Source organism: Lepidochelys olivacea (assembly GCF_965140295.1).
Source record: "Lepidochelys olivacea isolate rLepOli2 genome assembly, chromosome: 3".
NCBI classification, from domain to species: domain Eukaryota; kingdom Metazoa; phylum Chordata; order Testudines; family Cheloniidae; genus Lepidochelys; species Lepidochelys olivacea.
Genome location: NC_140413.1, coordinates 209,834,420 through 209,854,424, shown reverse-complemented (window position 1 = coordinate 209,854,424; position 20,005 = coordinate 209,834,420). Strand labels below are relative to the sequence as shown.

The following is a 20,005-nucleotide window of genomic DNA, read 5'->3' as shown; positions in this document are numbered from 1 at the left end:
AGGCAGAGCGCTGCTTTCAGCTCACGGGCGCAGAGTGGGTGCAGACAGCTCCAGGAAAGGTGAAGACGGTCTGTTGCGTTCTGGTTTCCACATGGAGTTTGTGTCCGGTGCTCCTGAACGAGTCCCCGCTCCCACCCCCAGCCTCTCTCGGTTTCTCTCGTCCCCGCCGGCGTGTTTAGAGTAGCCGCCCTGATCCGACCCACAAGGCTGTGAACAGCCACAGTCACTCCCTTAGGGCTTTGCCAGCAGCCTGGCTGAGCTCTTGGTGCTGCTGGCCCCACACACACACGATCGGGCTCGGCTGCCTAGCCGTGTACCTCAAAGAAGAGTGCCCGGGTGGCCTGTATTTTTAACAGTCTGCCCCATACATTAGGGCTGTAAAGGGGGCACCTGACTAACTCACCCATTTGGTGTTCGGCTCCCTGTGCTCCTCCATCCCAGCGAGGGATGGTGCTGAAGGCTCTGGGAAGTCATTTCCCCCAGTCCCAGCACCTCAGGGTGCCACATCCAGGGCCCAGATGGCAGCAACACCCAGGCTGGGGGGAACAGGGCTCAGCAGCAGCAGCTGTCCCGGAGGCCAGGGAAGGGGAGAGTGCAGGGATCAGGTACCCCCCTTTGGAGAGTCAGAGACCTCGTTTCTTCCTTTGGGTAACCTGGCCCCTCAAGGGACATTTAAAGAATGAGCAGGTGCTGGTCCCAGTCCGCTGCTCACCGTAGGCACAGGGGAGGCACCTGGAGACAGCAATAAACTGATGCTATGTATTGTTACATAAACATAATGGTGAGTCCTGAGCTTTGCCTCTGACCTGTCCTGTAGCATCTCCTGGGCAGCTGGGATGGGCTCAGGGAGGCAGTCCGCGGTCTAGCTGCATCGCCCTCCAAGCTCCCTCAGCAGGCAGCTTTCTCCTGGCCTTCACACACAGCACTGTGTCCCCCTTCTCTGAGAGAGCCTTCCGTTAACCCCTTTGGCACCCCTGCCCCCTCTCCCCTGCCCCGTAAGACCATCCTGTCACCCACTTCTGAGCGCCGGGCTCGTGAAAGGAGACACAGTTCTGACCCTCACAGAGGGTACGTCTGCCCAGCGCACGGCAGCCAGACTCCTGACTTGGGCTCACAGGGCTGCGGCCACTGCTCTGCTGATAGCTGTCTGCCCGGGGTTCTGACTGGCGCTCGGCTCAACCCAGCTGGGTTCCTGCCGTTCAGAGTGGGCAGTGGCCAGGGGCAGGTGATCCTTGGCCAGGGAGAGCAGCTCTCTGGGGCGAAGGGACAGAGCATGGCGTGTGAAATCAGTGCCGCCCATTGGAGACTCTCGTGCTGAGCACACGCTGCTCCTCACGGCCCGGCGGGGTCCGAGCGCACCCGAGCTCACGACCGTGCTGCGGAGAGGAGCGTGGCCCTAGGACTAGTCTGCATGGGACGGCCACGCACAGCACGGGGTGGTTTCTAACGCACGCTCACCTGCAGCACAGCAGTTACTCCGTGGAGAGGCTGCTGGTGCACACTGGAAGTTCCCGATCTGCAGGTTCGAATGGCACGAGCCTTCCAGGCAAGCTCCCAGCCCCGGGGGGCAGCCCCGGGGACCCCCACGTGCCATTGCTCCCTACCTCTCTATGTCAGGCCACTGCTTGAATATGCCTTCCACGGTGGTGCTGCTTCCCCTGGCCCCAGACAGCAGCCCTGGGACGGACCAGCTTATTTCTCTTGGGGAGGCTTCGCCCCCTCCACAGCACTGAGTTCAGTGTTCAGGTGTTTCTCCTCCAGAGCTTGCACATGCGTGTTTTTGCACCGCAGCCGGCTGGCAGCCTGCATTGTGTTCACACACATTAGTGCTGACCAGGCCTGGCTTTCTCATGTAGGAACTCCAGCCGCACCGACTGACGTGCATGTCCTGAATAGAACAGCGCACAGCCTGGTGGTGTCCTGGGTGCCAGGCTTCGACGGCTATTCGCCTCTGCACGGCTGCCGCCTCCAGGTAAGCCTTGGCGTTGTGGTTCGAGCCGCTTGTGTTTGCTGCGGCATGGTGCTTGCAGGGAGGCTGCAGGCAGCTAGTCAGCCATGCTGGGCCTGTCTCTCCTCGCGCATGCACCAGCAGAAGCTGGGGGAGCCCCATTGACGCTCGGGTAAATCACTTGGTCCACGCTGGTGGAAGAGAGAGGATATTCGGGCCGTCTCTGTATTCGAGAAATAAGAACACAGGCTGCTGTTCCCTCTGCGGGTGGGGAGGCACTGCCGGACCAGCCAAAAGATATGGGTTGTGTCTGTGCGGAGCAGCTTGCAGGCCGTGTGCTTTCAGCACGTTGCTGGTCTCTTGCTGGGCTGGTGGTCTGGGGTCTCAGAAGGGTCAAGACCCTCATGGGGTTAGGGTGTCAAAGCCATGAGGTCCCTTCTGGCCAGACATCTGCAGGCTGGCAACAGGCAGTGCCAGCTTCCCCGTGGGTGCTGGGGTTGGGGGCATCTCGGATTTGAATCCTGGAGGAAGTAGAAGAAACCGCTTTTAAGATGCCTTCAGGGTGCTTGATTAGCTCTCCCCTGGTCCCAGCACCCAGCTCAGCTGTTTGGCTGGGACGCTGGGCAGAGGAAGGGTGTTGGCACCAGTAACCACTTTCACAGCGCCCCCAGGGAGACTCAAAGATACAGGACACCTCTCCACGCTCAGCATTCTGCTGGCCATCAGAAGGAAGTTGGCTTCCTGATAAATGATTGAGCAAGTGCAGATATTCGTTTCTTTATCGGTGCTTTGGGGCCAGTCCTGCAGGCAGCTCTCCCGTAGCTCTAACCTGGGAAGGCAGGGGGTGCTCCAAGGCCCAGGGCCTTTTTCTGCTCTTCGGTGATTTCGTGACTGTTTATAACGGGTTCGTTTTTACCGTAATCGGCATAATAGCTAGTTTTGCTGAATACAGACCGGCTGAGGGTAACTGAACACCACTCTGTGCCATGGCTCATTCAGAACAGCAGTACTTTCCAGCCCCGTCGTTATTAACCTGTTATTTAGTCTGCAGACGAGAAGAACGAGGGGGGATTTGATAGCTGCTCTCAACAACCTGAAAGGGGGTTCCAAAGAGGATGGCTCTAGACTGTTCTCAGTGGTAGCAGATGACAGAACAAGGAGCAATGGTCTCAAGTTGCAGTGGGGGAGGTTTAGATTGGATATTAGGAAAAACTTTTTCACTATGAGGGTGAAACTGGAATGCGTTACCTAGGGAGGTGGTAGAATCTCCTTCCTTAGAGGTTTTTAAGGTCAGGCTTGACAAAGCCCTGGCTGGGATGATTTAACTGGGAATTGGTCCTGCTTCGAGCAGGGGGTTGGACTAGATGACCTTCTGGGGTCCCTTCCAACCCTGATATTCTATGATTCTATGAACCCTTTCAGTCGGGTGCGTACATCTTAGGGCGCTCCTTTCAAAGGTTGCATCTGGTTTCAGGGAAAATGTCCTTTGGCTTAAAAGTATTGTGGTGGCAGAAATCTGCATCTTAAAAGTCGCCCGGCACAGCTGAGGGAGTACGCTAGGGTCTGGATGGCAGCAGGAGGAATGCCTGGGGCCTGGATGGAATCCGAGAGGGGTCAGGCCACATCTTTAGCGTTCCATGGCACCCCCATGAGTCACGGCTCTGATAGCACCTGGCCTGTGAATGAAGTAAAATCTTGGACAATTTACATAATAAAAATAGTGAGTGAGACCTGGCTTCCTTCCGTTTGCCCTCAGTCACATCCACTGTGTCTGCATCTGAATGACTCCTCCTCTGACACTTCCATAACCCTCGATGGATTGCATCCGCAGAGACCTTTCACTTTCACCATCCCTCATCCAATCTAATGTGAGCGTGGCCTTTAACGTTCCATTCTTACTCAAGCTCAGGAAGTAGGGTGGAGGGACAAAGAATTTCCTGTGACTTAATGTACATGACCCGTCACTAGGAAATAGCCTTTTAAATCCGAAAACACGATGTGATTCCTGGCAAGAACAACTGCAGTGACTCAGCCAGCAGTTCAGCCTGGCTCCGGTGATGCCGCCTTGCCAAAGGTAGTTAGTTTTGACCCTGTAAGTGATGATAGCGAGTGCTCTCCTGGCCCCAGCTAGCAGGAACCGAGCCCTGTGTTCCAGTTCTGAATGATCCGTGTCTGACTGCCCCTCTCTGGAAAGGTTTCAGAGTAACAGCCGTGTTAGTCTGTATTCGCAAAAAGAAAAGGAGGACTTGTGGCACCTTAGAGACTAACCAATTTATTTGAGCATGAGCTTTCGTAAGCTACAGCTCACTGTCGCTCACGAAAGCTTATGCTCAAATAAATTGGTTAGTCTCTAAGGTGCCACAAGTCCTCCTTTCCTCTCTGGAAAGAATCTACAAGGCTCAGAGGGATTTAGAATTCGTAATTGTGACCAATCCACCTGCATTTTAGGAATCCATTTGCATGTCCGGTCGCTGATCGTACGTTCTAGATATACGTATCTCAGCCTTATTCGGAGTAACATTGCTAAGGTTTTGCTTAGGATTTTGTGAACCAAATTCTACCCCTAGGCATGCACAGCCACCTCCTGCTGAGGTCAGGAGGTGTTAGGGATTTGTATCAAAGGCAGCACTGGGCCCTCTGTATTTAGCACGTGTTCACCGCTCAACAAGACGATGTAAATCACATCACTCAACCCCCTTTTAGCGATCAGTCCCTAGAAAGTGCCATGCATCACCTTGACCAGTACTGATGGGGGCCCCCGGTGAGCCGTCTGCAGGAAGCTAATCATAGAATATCAGTGTTGGAAGGGACCTTAGGAGGTCATCTAGTCCAACCCCCTTGCTCAAAGCAGGACCAATCCCCAATTTTTGCTATCCCTCCTCCCATGGTAACATCACTGCAGGGAGAGCACTCTGAGGGAAGATGCTGTGGGATGCAGGGTTTCCCCAAGAATATTCAGAGAATTGGGTGTCTGTCAGTGTCTGGATGCAGGGTGTCTCAGGGGATGTTCTTTCCTCCCGCTGCCATCTACTTAAAAAAGATCTGACTTGTGGTCATGCAGGTGCTTTTCAAAGATCATGTTTCTCTCTGTCACCTCCTCCCTTGACTCTTACTGTGATCTAACAGTAACGGGGCTGACTTCCGGAGGTGCTGATTGGACAAAGCCAGCAAGGGCTCAGGGCATGCAGCACCCCTGGGAATCGGGTCCATCACCGCCGGTGTTTTCTTTTGCCCCTTTGACTCTTCATAGCACATTTGACCGTGTAGGGCTGAGACAAGGGGATACAGCAGCTGGAAACATACTACGATATCATGACAATACATGAGCCAGTATCAGCAGCAGATGGTTTTGGTCACTGTTCTAAACATTCTTGCCAAAGCGTCTAGCAGCATCTGATGATCTTCTGACCCTGCATTTCTGTCTGGTTTGGGAATCTGACATGAATTGTCCTCATCTCTGCTTATGAATGTTGCCCCCTGGCCACATAGTGAGCCAGTGTCAATGCTGACTCCGGGGCCCTTGTCTCCTGGTCCTGTGTACTAAGCACTAGACATGGTGGCCTTCTCTTTGTTGAATGCAGACCGGTGCTACTGGCTGTCCTGCAACAACCTATGTGGAGCACAAGGCCTCAAACTCAAGCTGAGTTGGGAACTTCCTATGCAGGTTCACTCTAAAATAGAGTGGGGAAGAGAAGAAATTGCATGCTTGCCTGAAGCTAGGAAATAGTCTCCTGGGGGAGCCATTCAAGACGAGGTCGTTCTAGTGATGATAGAACTCCAGTACTGTTGGCAAGGTTGGTGGATAGCTTGAGTTTTCTGCTGGTTAATTGCTGGTTAGATTACTTCTTCTGGTTCCTCTCATTCTTACACCCTTCAGAGGTCCTCCCACAACTCCAGCCCGTGCTGCATACGGGGTGAGAGTTTTGTTCTGTACTAGGATCTCGCTCTGCTGAATGTGTAAAGGAGGAAAGGTGGAGCGCGCATGGAGGGCTGCATAACATCCATCCCTCTTCCAGGTGTGGTTGACTGCGTTGCTGGCTTTCCATACAGCAGCGCCAGGCCCGGGGGTGGTTTTGGTGAAATCCATGCCCACGCTTTCAGACCGGACGTGTCTAAACTCTTCTTCCGTTAAAAAAGCTGCAGTCCCGGGCATGGGAATTCTGAAGCAAAGCGTGATGCATAGTGTGCTGAAGTGCTGGTTTTTAATCTCGGGGCACTAACTAGAAGATTTGGGGTACTCTGTGTGTGCAGTCTGCTCTGTATGTCAAAATTCTGGAAGACTTTTCACATTTTTAACTCTGATACTTTTCACTGGGCGGTTTCCCATCTCGTAAAAGGCAGAGCATTTTAATTCAGCTAAGGGGATAACTCACTAGCAGATTCCAGAGTGTTAATTGGCTTCATGTTTTGTTCTTCTTCAGCAGCAGCAGCATGGGGCAGCTGTTAGGAGTGCACAGTGAGAGGTGACATTTCATACGGTGTGAGGTTTGGGTTTGTTGCAAGAGTCCATCATAGACCTCACGAAGGAGCGTTCAGCCGGAGGTGGGACCCCGAAAGTCCAAGTCAGAATAGAGCTGAGTCAAATCCTTGTAGGGTCAAGATAAGATCCTGATCTTTCTGTGACTCCCATCTAATCTCACTGCATCTAGTTCTTGTTATGACTGGCTGCTTCGTCCCTTGTCATGCCTTTCACCTGACAATGTATTTTGGTTCTGAGTAATTCAGTGCAAGGAAAACGACGTGTTAAATACATTGACCTGCCACCTTCCATGGTCTTTTTCCCTCATGCTGCAGAATCCTCCTTGTTTAGGGTCTGTGTGGTTTTGGGAGATTTGTCAGTAACAAAGAAGTTTCTCGGAATAGAGCCTTGCTGAGCTTTTAGAGTGGGAATTCAGGACCAGGAGCGACGACTTCCAAGTCCTTGCATCTGCGTTACGCTTTGTGTTTATTCCTCCGTTGACATCAGGGCGCACGCAGCAGAGCAGCTGGGCATTTTACCATAGATATTTTGTGTCCTCCTCTAAAATGAGAACATGGGCAACCCCATGCTCTGGGAGTCCCTCGCCACTGTCTGCCAGAAGCTGGGAATGGGTGACGGGATGGATCACTTGATGATGGCCTGTTCTGTTCATTCCCTCTGGGTCACCTGGCATTGGTCGCTGTTGGAAGACAGGACACTGGGCTGGATGGACCATTGGTCTGACCCAGCGTGGCCATTCTTATGGTAGGCTGTGTTTATTAGAAGTTTTAGCCTTGCTGCCTACCATGAAACTTTCCCCCCAGTCTTCTCCCCGTAAGAGTTAAGAGAGCGTGGAGGGAAGAGCAGAGGAAGGACAGAATTCTGGATCCTGTTTACAGACTTCAAATTCCTCACGTGCCTCTGGCATGGCAGATTCTTACTGACTCATCCGTGTCCCTGTTTGATTTCCGATGAAGGTCAGGGAAGCAGCTCCACTGAGCAACGGCTCATTTCTGATCTGGAACACCTCCGTGCCGCCTCACCTGTACCGAGTCCAGCAGCTGCAGCCCATGACAGAGTATAGCATCCGTGTTTCCTGCGGGAATGAAGTCGGCTGGTCTTCGTTCAGCCCCTGGATTCTGGCCAGCACAACTGAGGGAGGTAGGACGAGACGGTCCTTTGGGGGCCTGTCTGTGCTTTGGGGGCTCTCTGCTGCACTCTGGTGAGGGGTTCAGTTTGCCGAGAGGGCACTGACCGCTCCATGCCGAGGCCCAAGGGATGGGTCACCAGGAGCTCCTTCACCAGCACTGCGTGGTCGCTGGCAGTGGGAAGTGCAGGCCGGCGGGTGCATGGGCCAGCTGGCCCTCACTGCCGTATTTCCTCCGCTCTGGGGGAGGCGGCTCCCCCGTCGCTTCCATTGCCCTCAGCGTCCAGCCAGGCCTGGGGCGGCTGGGGGGAGCTGGGGGCCATGGTTGGGAGGAGTATTTGGGCTCCATTCGGTGCAGTGACTTGCACGCTCCCACACTGGTCTGTTAGCGTGTGACACCCCTGCCCGCCCCCAACCCCCGCGCTCCGCTCCCTGACTGCAGCAGGCACAGGGCTGGGGGAATCAGCCCTAGGCCAGCTGGGCTCGGGCTCTCTCCTGATCCATGGGAATCGGGGTGCAGGATGTGCCCCTTAGAGAGAAGCACTGCACCTGCCAGCCAGCGCCTGACTGTGCCCCCGACCGTGCAGATCCTGGCTCTTTGGGGCTGTGAAAGCCCAGCCGGCAGGGCAGTAGGGCACCCCCGGTGCTTGCTGTCAGGCCTGAGGGAGGGACCCAGGTGCATGAGCTGAGGGTGAGGAAAGAGGCTCCTCACACACTCTGCCCTCCCGCACCGTGCGGCTGGCTCTGGCCCTTTCCATGCCAAGCACAGCCCCCTCGGGCTGGGACCATGCTGGGCCAGCAGCGCCCGCTGCGTAGGAGAGGAGCGTCTCGGTTCACGCTGCAGGGGCCTTTGTAGGGAGACACGGCCTGGGAGTTCGCCCCCTCCCGCGTCCACGTCTTGTCTGCAGGAAATCCCAGCTAAAGCAGCCGCTGGTGTCAGCTGGTGGCTGGCATTCTGGGTCATGGGTCGCCTGGGGGTTATGAAATACGGCTGCTCCCTGCTCTCGGGGTGGGGAAGTGCGGGGTGGGGGAAGCGAGCCAGGGTCCCCCCGAAAGAGGAGAGTGTGCAGCTTCAAGATGAGGGGTTTTTCCTATTCAGTCGCTCCCCTGCCCATCCCCACAGCCGTCTGGCACGTGCGCGTGGCAGCTATTGCAGTGCCGAAAACAGCAGCTGGATGTGTGAGACTCGGGGCCTGGAAAGCCACCCTCTCCCTATGGCTCTCCTGCCACGGGGTGCGCTCAGGGAATCGGAACAATATGGCCGGTTGGACAGAGTGACTTAGAGAGGGGGTTATTTAAAGAACTAGCCTTGATCCTTCCATGAGCTCCACGTGAGTGCCAAAGTCCCTGCAGGATCAGGGCCTCCATCTGTGAGACACAGAAGGTCCCACGTTCAGCTCCGTGACCCAGGAGCCCTGCCACATCCACATGGGTTGCTGATGGGCATGTTTGCCTGGTTATCTTAGCTCTGTATGTGATTCTGTTTGTGTCTTGTAGCCCCAACTACTCCACCTCTGAATGTCACAGTGTTCTTCAATGAGTCCAGCTCCTCCCTGGAAGTCAGATGGGTAAAGCCCCACCTTGGGCGAAAGCATGGAGAACTGCAGGCCTACAGGCTACTGCACACCTGGCAGAACTCGGAGATAACGGTGAGTATGAAAAGAAATATAAGAACTAAATGTAACGTGATGGCCACAAAAATCTCGGCAATGGCCAGGCAGCTGCGACGCTGTCTTTCTTGCTGATAGGTGTCCTCTCAATGATCCCTGATGGTCCCCCATCTGTCTGTAGCTACCAACGCTGTCTATAGCCATACACAGCGTTTATAAACTCTTTGGGGCAGCGACTGGCTCCGTGGTGTGTGTGTGTGTGTGTACAGTGCTGCCCTGGCTTACCAAATACAGTTCATAACGAAGAATATTAGCCAGTGCTGTTGTGCCACTTCTTGTCTTAAAGGGGAGCTGCAAAGCAAGAAAAAGTGTGTGTTCATTATCGCTTCTTTATGGGGTTTCTTTAAAAAAACAAATAAGATGTTGTTTGCATGTGACGTGTTAGTATTTTGAGGGGCTCTTCCCTGTGCTGGAGGGTTTGTTAAGATCTCTGGAGCAGGAATTTGGATTCGGTAGCTTTTACAGATGGAAATGGCGAGGAGGTACATGGCCGGGGAGAATCTGGCTCTTGGGTTCCAAGCTGGATCTCGTTTGCGTGGGATTTATCCCAGTGTTGCCGGCACCCAGTGCCGAGAGGCTGAACAACAGCTTGAGTGGTTCGTTACCTGGTGTGCTACACCCAATAATTACAACGGGGTGGAGAAGCAGAAAAGTTTATTTGAAGCTTCAAATAGGTACAGGGAGATTTGAATTTCAAATCCTGTACCCAGAGCAGGAAGTCACACAGGCTGCTTTTTATATATATATATATATATATATATATATATATATAAGCATATTTATTTAATAGCAAGCTGCTCTAAGTATTTATATAGTCAGCCAATTTAGTTTTCATCTAGTTTTTTGTTTTTTTTTTTGTATTATTTGTTAAACTATATATAAAGCTGCTTTATTTAGCCATACCCAGAAATGCCCTGAGCTGCTTACGGTTACTTGGGGTAGGAACTTGACAGATAGCTTCCTTTTTTTTGCTTGAAAGCTGATGCTCTCCTTGCCATATGTGAAACCCGAGGTACCGTACCTCTGGGAGGGCAATTTGAGCCTTACTCCATGCTACCTGATATCTCCGGAGTCCAATAAAATTCAGGAGGCTCACGGTGGCTTTAAGGCAGGGTGTTTGGCCCACAGTGGCAAATAACAAATAACAAAATTATTTACATACTGCAGAAGGAGCGCCTTCTCATTATCCTACTCCTCTAGGTCCCTGGCCAGAGCCTGGCCAAAGAGGATGGGGGAGTTTTTAAATCCCTGGGCCAACACTGTCCAGCAAAGTTGCTTTTTAACCCTTTTTTGGTCCTCCCACTCGAAGGAGAAGATCTCCTGTGACGGGATGGCAACTGGGATGGTAAAGCATCTTTCAGATCAAGGACTGAAAAATGGGTATACTGTCCCCGTATAGAAGCCAAAAAGGTATACGGGTTAGGGACAAGAGGGTGCAGAGTCTTAACCCGTTCATTGACTGCCTTTAGGTTCTGTACTAGCCGATACGTGCCATCAGGCTTCTGTATGGGTAGAATGGGAGTGTTCCAGGCTGACTGACATTCCCGGAGAATACCATACATTAGGAATCGATTTATAGTTTCCTGTAAACCTTTTTTGACTTTCCTTTTGATTTGGATACTGTTTTACTTGCACTGGGCCTTTCCCTGGTATGAGCTGAATAGTAATGGGGGTCTGGTGGGTGGCCTTTCCTGGAATCCCTGATGCCCACACGAGGGGGTACACCTGGTCTTCCCATGGGCTCCATTCTGGGGCTTGCATGGCTGCGGGCTCAACTGCAAGGGTCATGATCCATGCATTTTCAGGGGGTAAGGTAAGGGTTATTTTGTCCTCAGTAAAATGCAGGGTGGCACCGAGGCGACAAAGCAGATCCCGTCCCAGCAGAGATGTTGGACACTCAGGGAGGTATACCAGCTTGTGGGATATAGTCCTGTTTCCCAAAGCGCATTCCGCTGGGCCATTCACTGGGCACTTGGTGTCCCTGCCTGTGGCTCCCACCACAGTGAGGGAATCTGCTACTGGCAACTAAAGAGGCCGATTTACGCCAGTTTGGGCCACTCCAGAGTCCACTAAAAAATCTATTTCTGAGCTTCCCACCCGCATCTTTACTCAGGGTTCCGGGGGTAGAGTGGTCCGTCTCCCCTGACACCCCTATTCCTGCTCCGCCATTGCCATCATAGGGGAACCCCCCTTTTCTTTCCTCTTTGGGCACTCATTTTTCCAGTGTCCCTCCTGTCGACACAGGGCACACTGGTTGCGACCCAGTCGTCTCTCCTGCGGGCCCGGACAGTCGCGTCCACGGCCCCTTCCTCCCCCACCACTTCTCTTAGTGCCGGCCTGTACCGCTGTTACCATCAATCTCACTTGCTTTTTTTTTTTTTCTCTGTCTCTCTCAGACTATAAGCTCGGTTTGCAGTCTTTAAAATTTGTGCCATGGTCATGCCCATTAAATCCTCCTTTTTTTGTAACTTTCTCTTAATATCAGGGGCTGCTCTGCTCGTAAAAATTTTCTTAATAATTGACTTAGTTGCCTGATTATCGGGGTCTGCATTAGTGTTCTGTAGAATGGTGTCCCGAATACGCTGTAGAAAGGCCCCTGGGCATTCTTTTAAATCCTGCATTACTTCATATGGCTTTGCCCAATTATTATGTCGGACAGCCGAGTGACGGAGTCCATGCAAAAGCAACTCCTTATAGGAGGTAAGGCGGGTCATATCCCTTTGATCATTTGGATCCACCTGGGGTCTGCTCGGGGGACTTACAAGGTGTGGGTGTAGGGGCCGAAGGGGACACCGGCTCTGCCATTACAGTCCGGGTGGGGGTCTGGGGACTAACATTAGCTGCTACCGAACCAGTCGGAGTCAGATTACAGTGCTGTAAAATATCTGGTCGAGTACATAAAGTCAGAAACAAATGTGCATACATATGTTCATTCCATTTACCCGTTCACTGACAAAACAAAACTAATTGGAGGATCGTGTTGTAATTAATTGACTCTCCTGGTGGCCACCACTCCTGGTCCTCTAGTTGATATTGAGGCCAGTCAACTGTACAGAATCGTTTTAATTGGCTCTTAGTCATCGGATCCGCACCAAATACCTTCCAGTTTGCTAGAATGCACTCTAGGGGCGTACACCATGCCCTGAGCTCTGTCTCTGTCCCATACCTACAGGGTAACTCTGGGCGTCCCCAGGTTCCAACAGAGCATACAATCCGGATTTTAAAAGGTTCCTACCTTATCCAAGGGACCGGTTCTTCACCGTGGCCTGCAGCTGCTCCTCCCCCATGTCTAAGGGACCGGTTGTTCACCGCTGTCCACAACTGCTTCTCCACTATATGAGTGCGTTGCACCATTGTGCCCTCTGGGGTCGATCAAATCGCATCTCCTCCGAGGCCCCGGTGAACTCACCGGTGCGCACTGGGCGTCGGTTCTCACCGCAATCTTCGACCTCCAGGAAGGGTCTGGGCAAGGCTAAATTGCAGCCTCGTCGCTCACCCAGGGACGCCAAAAGCTGTTGCTGACACCCAGTGCCAAGAGGCTAAACAACAGCTGAAATTGGTTCGTTACCCGGTGTGCTGCACCCAATAATCACAACGGGGTGGAGAAGCAGAAAAGTTTATTTGAAGCTTCAAATAGGTACAGGGAGATTTGAATCTCAAATCCTGTACCCAGAGCAGGAAGTCACACAGGCTTTTATATATATATATTTTTTTAGCATATTTATTTAATAGCAAGCTGCCCCAAGTATCCATATAGCCAGCCAATCCAGTTCCCGGCTAGTTCCCTGGTTCTCTGTATTATTGGTTAAATTATACATAAAGCTGCTTTATTCAGCATTGTTTTTTTATATTTGCCCTGTTTGGCCTTGCTTAGTTTCAGGCAGTCTGACTCTGCAGCATATTGTTGCAGATCCTTAGCATAACTGCTGTGTGCGCCTCCAGGCGGGGGGGCCAAGGACACTTGGGCCTAGTACGCAGAGCTGCTGCGAGTGCCTCCAGGTGGGAGTGGGGGCCAAGGACACCTGGGCCTAGTGTGAGGGGGCTTCATCGACACTCGTGGTCTTCCATCCCCTCGAGTTACCTAGTGGCCATGCCCCGGGGTCCCCAACACCAGTGTGACTCCGTGGATCTCTCCCGAGTGTATGCAGGAGGGGAGTCTCTTCATTTGCAGGGCAGAATGAAGGGAGCATTTGGGATCTTGGGTAGAAGAACTTGGCAAAATAATGCAGTGAAACTTTTTTTTTTGTTGGAAAATTTCCTTTCGTCCTAACAGAAACGTTTGGAGGAAACGTGCCGATTTTGACACCGTTTCCCTAGGGACAGTTTCTCAGGTCCAGGCTGGAATTTCAGAGGATAAGTGAGGGACCCAGCAGACAGAAGAGCCTGGTGGTGAGGACACTCCCCAAGCATGTGGGAGATCAGGGTTGAAGTCCCTGCTCCAAATCTCTCTGATTTTCATGAAAGATTTCCAAAGGTCTCAGTCTTGCTCCATAGCCGAATGGAAACAAATTCCGAAGTCTCACCATTTTTTGTGGAACAGAATTATTTTCCGGCCAGCCCTAATCCTGAGCTTAAAATTCTGACTTTTTTGTTGTTGTTTTTGCTTGTTTTCTTCGGGCTACAGCAATGCCAGTTACAAAAGCCTTCAAGACCCAGAGCTACTAGCCTCTTCTTCAAGCCAGACTAGCCTGAGCTGTCCGGCTGCTCCTGGATCACCGCTGATGATGGGCAGAACAGCATGTGACCTTGGAGCGATTGCATTGTGGGAAATCCCTGCACGGGAATGAAGGGAGTTGCATAACAAATGTGAAGCAAATGGAGCCATTATAGACCAGACAAAAGGAAGCCGGCAAGCCGGACACATGTTCCCGTCCAGATGTTGCCTGCTTACCTGCATACTTTGCTGGGCTGTTTCTTGCCCTCTGAATAATCCAAAGTTTAGAACACAAAGAGGCGCTGAATGCGTACATTTTTGAAATCTGCATGGAAATGATTCACACTCTTTTTGTAAGACACTGCGATTTCTGTTCCCCTTTAATCCTTGCACAGACATCTATATGGCCCACGCACAATGAAATTGGGAAAACAATATTATGATCTTGTGACTAACACTGGAAAAAGATGCTGACACATTTATCTTCTCACAAGCCCGGGGAGAAGGGACTTTTTTTATTATTCTTTTTTTTGTGAATTTCCAACATAAGACTTTTAAGCAATAAAAAAGGTGTTCTGCTTAAGGATAACTACACACCATAGCTGCTTACTGTTCCTAAGTGATCTGTATTCAGTGTGGAAAACCTGATGAGCTGAAGGAAGATATAAAACCTCTGCTAGTGGGTGAGTGGCTCCTGACTGTAGGAGATCTTGGCGAGGTGCATATGAATGTGACTTTGCCAGACAGGGCAAAAGCTCTTTGCAGAATTGGGACTGAAGACTATTTTTGTGGTTTATGGTTGATTCGTTCCATCTACTTACAGCATTCATTGCAGGGCAAAACATCATGTTGCTGACTGTCATGTAATGCCGCAGGGTTAGAATGCAGGCAGCCCAGAACACACATTTCCTACATACACATCCCTACAAATATCCAAATGTCGGTATTCGCAAGCCGGCTTCCAGGGCGCGCACACATCAGATCAAAACCCAACCAAGCCTTGTAATCACAGAGAGTGGCGACCTGTCCCAAGCTGTCCTAGCAATCCTTGCTTTGGCCAACATTTCTCAGGCGAGGGTGGAATCATGGGGAGGGCGTTCTCAATATGCAGAGGACACCCCGTTTTACCTCTTTCTTGCCCACCCTGAACAAAGGGGTCAGGTGCCTTCTCTTGCTGGCCAGAACTGGGGCATGGATGCAAGGACCCGCAACACCTTGCAAATCAAGCCACCAAGGTAGATGTCTAAAAGTGGATGTAGGATCCCAACTTCATTCAGGACCTGTTCTGGAAAATCTTGACCATAGGGTTATCCAAATGAAGTCTCAGTCAGTCCGGACACTTCCTCCAGGCTCTGGATCAGGGACTTCAATGAACCAAGAGGGTAGGGTCAGATGAGATGGAAATAGCGGCCCCGATTCAGCAAGGTACGTAAGCATGTGTCTGGCTCACTTCAAGCATGTGAGTAGCCCATTGAAGCCAGTGGGATTCATCGTGTGCTTAAAGTTAGGTACGTGCTGAAGCACTGTGCTGGCCTGGGGCTGTGGAGCAGAGAGATACTAAATCACATATGCAGATACCTGGGCTCGCACAGGCCGTTGGCTGAGGGAACGGCTACCTGCCTGCTGGCTGGCCCACAGAGCCCTGTTTGTTTACAGCTTTTACTGTGACATGGCAGCTCTGAGCTGAGGTTTTCTTGGTTATTAAATCCAGCGGATCAGAGCCAGACGAGCTGCCTTTCTCCCTCCCCTCCCCCAACGCTGGGGCTGGGTGCAGCCTGGGGGCTGCTCTAAGTTATGCCGGTAGTCATGGAGCCCTACGGATCTCTCCAGCAGCCAAGTTATGCTGAAACCTCTCCCCTCACTAACACTCCTCCAAAAATGCAAGGGCAGGAAAGGGATCTTGCAGAGGTGGCTCTGCCCATTTTATGCCACTTGGCAACTTCCCTATGCCAGGGGATTCTCCGCTGTCCTGTTAAGTCAGCCTGAAGGGGACCAGAGGATCTGACCCAGTGGGTGTCTCACATGAGCTGAGAAGGCTTCACTTGGTGCATGTGTTGTACACGCCCAGCTGAATATCCCTCCAGGCTGAGTCCTCACATGGTGCAGCACAGCTCCACGAGCGATTAAAGAGTTCAGACGTCCTTTGCATTGACTGATACTCAGCCCCAGAAACACCGCCTTGCAGACATCCCTTTGCCCCAGGGCGCCAGGAAGCAAAGCAGGAGAAACCCGGGTATGTTGCAAAAGAGCAGGAAAGTATCCCTCTATTCATGTGCATAACTGGAGGCCAAACCTTCTTCAGTGATGTGCCATAGGACAGAGCTATTTTAGCAGCACCTACATCCATGAGGCCTGTAAGTGTGTGTGTGTTAATAAAGCAGTTTCATTTCCATTCTGGGGGTTCTTTTGTCTAATTGCAAATCAGATTTGGTTCCTGCTGACCTCGCACTTCACCTAGTTTCCTGTTGTTGCTGTATCATGGCCACGCTGTGTCTGAAAACGGTCCGCAGATGTTGTAGTCAGCATTTCAGTCTGCCAGCTGTATGATCTGTCACAGAACGGTTGTTTTTCAGTAACAGGCTGTCATGGAGCAATGCCAGTCACTTTCTCAGCTGTCCAGCTGGCTCACAAGAAATGCAGGAAATAACCATGAGTTTGTGGGAAAGGGAATCACTTGTACAGTTGATCAAGAAAAACATCTGTGATAACACTGAAAGAAATCTAACGTGGTGATGGGGCCATGAAAGGAAACACAGGGTAAAACTAGAAATGTCATTAGCATGACATGAAGCCACATTGGTAGGAAACAATCGGCTACAAAGTCTGCCTTCCCCTGCTTCATTATGGTTGCACTTTGTGCATGGAAAAATGAGAGAGGCCAAATTCTCGGTGGGTGTAGATGGTCCCCGTTTCACTGACCTCGGTAGAGTTTTGCTAATTTACCCGGGCGGGGAAATTGGCTGGAGAACTCTGGCAGCGACAATGAGCCCTAAAACGAGAAGGAACAGAAGCAAGGTATCCGTGAGAGGGGAGAGAAAGCAGGCCGTGTGTGTGGCAGGCCGTATCTGAGCAGGGCAGCAGGGAGAGAGACGCCTCTCGGTCGAAAGGAGCGATACTCAGAAAACAAATCCCAAGGTGCTTCACTGCGTATTGGCATGAGGCGATGTGCCTGGGTTCCTCTAAGAAGCCCCTTCCTGACTGAGAGCTTCACGTCTGGAGTTCAGCTAGGGTGCTATGGAGGGGCCAACCTGCCCTGTGGGGAAAGCCTATTCCTCTTTGCTGGAGAGAGGAGCAGCCTAGTGAGGAAGACCAGCCCCACGCAGCACGCTCCCAGAGAGCCTGTCCCTCCCCCAGCAAGGTCAGTTTGTGGTAACATGGTCACAGGTGGGGCCAATAGGAGCCTTTGCAGCCAAACTGGTCGCCCTGCCGGGGCCAAAGTGCAGGACGCCATGTGTGACAAACCTGGTGCGAGGTGCCCAAAAAATGGTTCATGCAGAAAACTTAGACTGCTGCTGGGTTCTCTTCCCCCCCCCCCCCCCCCGCACGGTCTGGGCTAGGAGCAAAGGTGCAATAAGCTCTTTGAACTAGCAGGCCGGTGACCAGCGTGTGGCCAGATGCAGGTCCTGGCACCGTGCAGAACGCTGGGCAGGTGGCTTTGGGGGGGGTGGAATTTGCCTTCGCCCTTTCAGCATGGAGTAAAGTCTACGCTAGACTTTTCAGCCCTGGCAGCTAATACCATTAAACCCTCATCTAGACAAGGCCTCACTGTGACCAGCTCCATATGTAATTTCTGCTCGGTGAGTCTGTTTCTTGGTTGTAGGTAACTTCAACAATACAAGTAAGGGGCTACAAATCTGTGTAGGAGGTAGACTCCTTTGGCTGGGCAGAGAGTGTAGTGGGGAGCTGGGGGAGTGTTGGAGTCACTTCTGCAAGCCCTGTGGCCCCAGCAGGGGCAGATGATAGCCTGAGGACAAGAAATAGAGACCCATGAACTATATCCCTCTCCCCACCGGCCCCGTTGCATGGCTCCCTACTGCTTAGTGACTGTATTTTCTCTTGTGTAGGTTTCCCTGGCTCCTCCGGTAGGGTATTTCACCTTGCCAGGGAGGCTGCATGACAATGGCGTTGAATCATGCCTCGATCAGTGAAGTGGTTTCAAAAGGAAATCCTGTTCAGCTACTTTGTTTTCATCCGGTTCTTGAAGAACAATTATTCGCTATAAATAGCTCCCAGTCACATTACGCAGGGTCATAACTCCTGCTGGCTATTAAGGGTCGGCAACCAGAAAATTTAATCGGGAAAGAATGTTAGATTAAAATAAATCTTGAGTTTTCATTCTTTGGCGGGTCCAGCGAAAACAAGCTGTTCTTCTCCACGGTGCTAGCGTCTTTCTTTCTCTTTCTTTTCATTTTCAGCAGAATCGTTCTTCTGAAGCCCAGCAGGACGCCACCATTGCCACCATCGCGATCGTCGTCACTAACGCCACGTGTGCTGTGCGCGTAGCCGCCATCACCAAGGGGGGGACCGGGCCCTTCAGCGACCCAGTGGTAGTTTTCATTCCAGGGGACGGTGAGAACAAATAGTATGGTCGTGTCATTAAAGAGGCATTTCATTTCAAAGAGCCCACTTTGTTTGTGGCATTGCCTGGCTTTGGAACCTGGACAACTTCCTTGTAATGTACATGTTTGACGTGGAGAATCTGCCTAGCTAGCTAAATGTGTAGTTCACACACACGGCTCTGTTTGATTACCTCTGCCCCGGCAAGTCGGTGTGGAATTCGCCCCACTGCAGCTCCCGCAACGGTAGCAGTTGATCGGAACCGTAGTGTGGACAGGCTACGTGCGTTTTTCACCACCGTGTCCTCGTTAGCTTGCCCACGCCCATGTCTGCACAAAGCTTCCGTTGCTGGAGCCTCCCCGCAAGCCAGAGCGTGCATCAGCCTCTACTTGCTCTGGTCGCTGCAACCAGCTAAAGATCAGACCTGAGGGGGTGGGGGCCTCGTGCCCCTGGCAGAGGGGCCCGTTCTCCAAGCCAGCCGCCTCTGGGAGAGGGACCAGCTTCGAGGTTTTATGAGCTTCCGAAGCCTTCTCCAAGTGGGCCCTGGCTCTGCGAAGGCCCCAGCTCGGTGGCGGTGGGGATGAGGGGCACGCGTCTCAGCTGTGATCCTCCACAGCTGGCCCTCCCTTCAGGTCCTGGCAGCTCACGCAGCTCCAGCCGGATTGCCTCTTTCCCAGAGGCCCTTGTTGCTCTTCCACAGGCCTGGCTGCTGCTCCTAATACAGCCACCCCCCTGCTCCAGCTCTTCACCCAGCCCAGTCTCCAGGCCTGGGTTCTCCCCAGCCTGCCGCCACCTGGGATTCTGTTGGGGGGCAGGGTCAGAGGTCATCCAGATGCTGGTCGCTGGCGCACACACAGAGAGCCTCTCTGGGGCCCAGTCCAAAGCCCTCTGGATGCCTCCCCACCACTTCCGTGGGTTTCGGCCCAGGCTCCAGAGGGCTTCTGGGCGGGATGTGCCTGGCAGAGCCTCTCCCAGCACTCCTGTAGGGGCTGGTGACTAGCCAGAGCAGAGGGCGGGTGCAGAGCGTCCGAGGGGGGCTGCCTTCTGCGCTCGGGTCTTTCCATGCCCTGTGCAGATTGGCTGTTTGCCCCAACCCTCCCCCTGCAGCACAGTCTCTCCACCTGCCCCTCTTCGCTTCCTCTGCCCCTCACCCACTCACCTTGTCATTCCCCTCTGAACAACCCCCCTGCCCAACAGATTTCACCCGCCCACCCTGGCAGAAAACAGCCGTGCTGCTCGCAGCCGCCCCCTGCTCTGGCTACGTGTGTGGAACAGCATTTCCCCTGTCCTGTGGCTGCCTGGCAAGCTGCCCCAGGCAGGTCTCCTATTCTGTGTCTGGGCAGCACCTGGCCCAACGGGGCCCTGATCTCGGTTGGCCCCTGGTTGCTTCGGTAATAGAAATAACATGCCCAGCATTGGGAAAACACATCCCCAAATCCCCGTACACCTGGGTTTGTTGTTCAAGTAAAGCCATGCAGTGATGTATTCCATCCCCATGCAATGTTTTCCTAGTGCTTCTGTATTTCTTTCATGCCTTCTGTGGTTTGAATGCATTGTTGGCTTTTAGTTG

General features: G+C 52.4%; 1 protein-coding gene across 1 annotated transcript in view; it reads left to right on the top strand.

Moving 5' to 3' along the window:
- MERTK (MER proto-oncogene, tyrosine kinase) overlaps nucleotides 1–20,005 on the top strand; it is a 63,705-nt gene that overhangs the window by 26,202 nt on the left and 17,498 nt on the right. Inside the window, exons 7-10 of the mRNA XM_084623572.1 lie at nucleotides 1,857–1,972; nucleotides 7,385–7,568; nucleotides 9,052–9,203; nucleotides 18,294–18,447. Of these exons, the coding sequence (XP_084479698.1) occupies nucleotides 1,857–1,972; nucleotides 7,385–7,568; nucleotides 9,052–9,203; nucleotides 18,294–18,447 (606 nt within the window). The remainder of the gene's footprint in view (nucleotides 1–1,856; nucleotides 1,973–7,384; nucleotides 7,569–9,051; nucleotides 9,204–18,293; nucleotides 18,448–20,005) is intronic.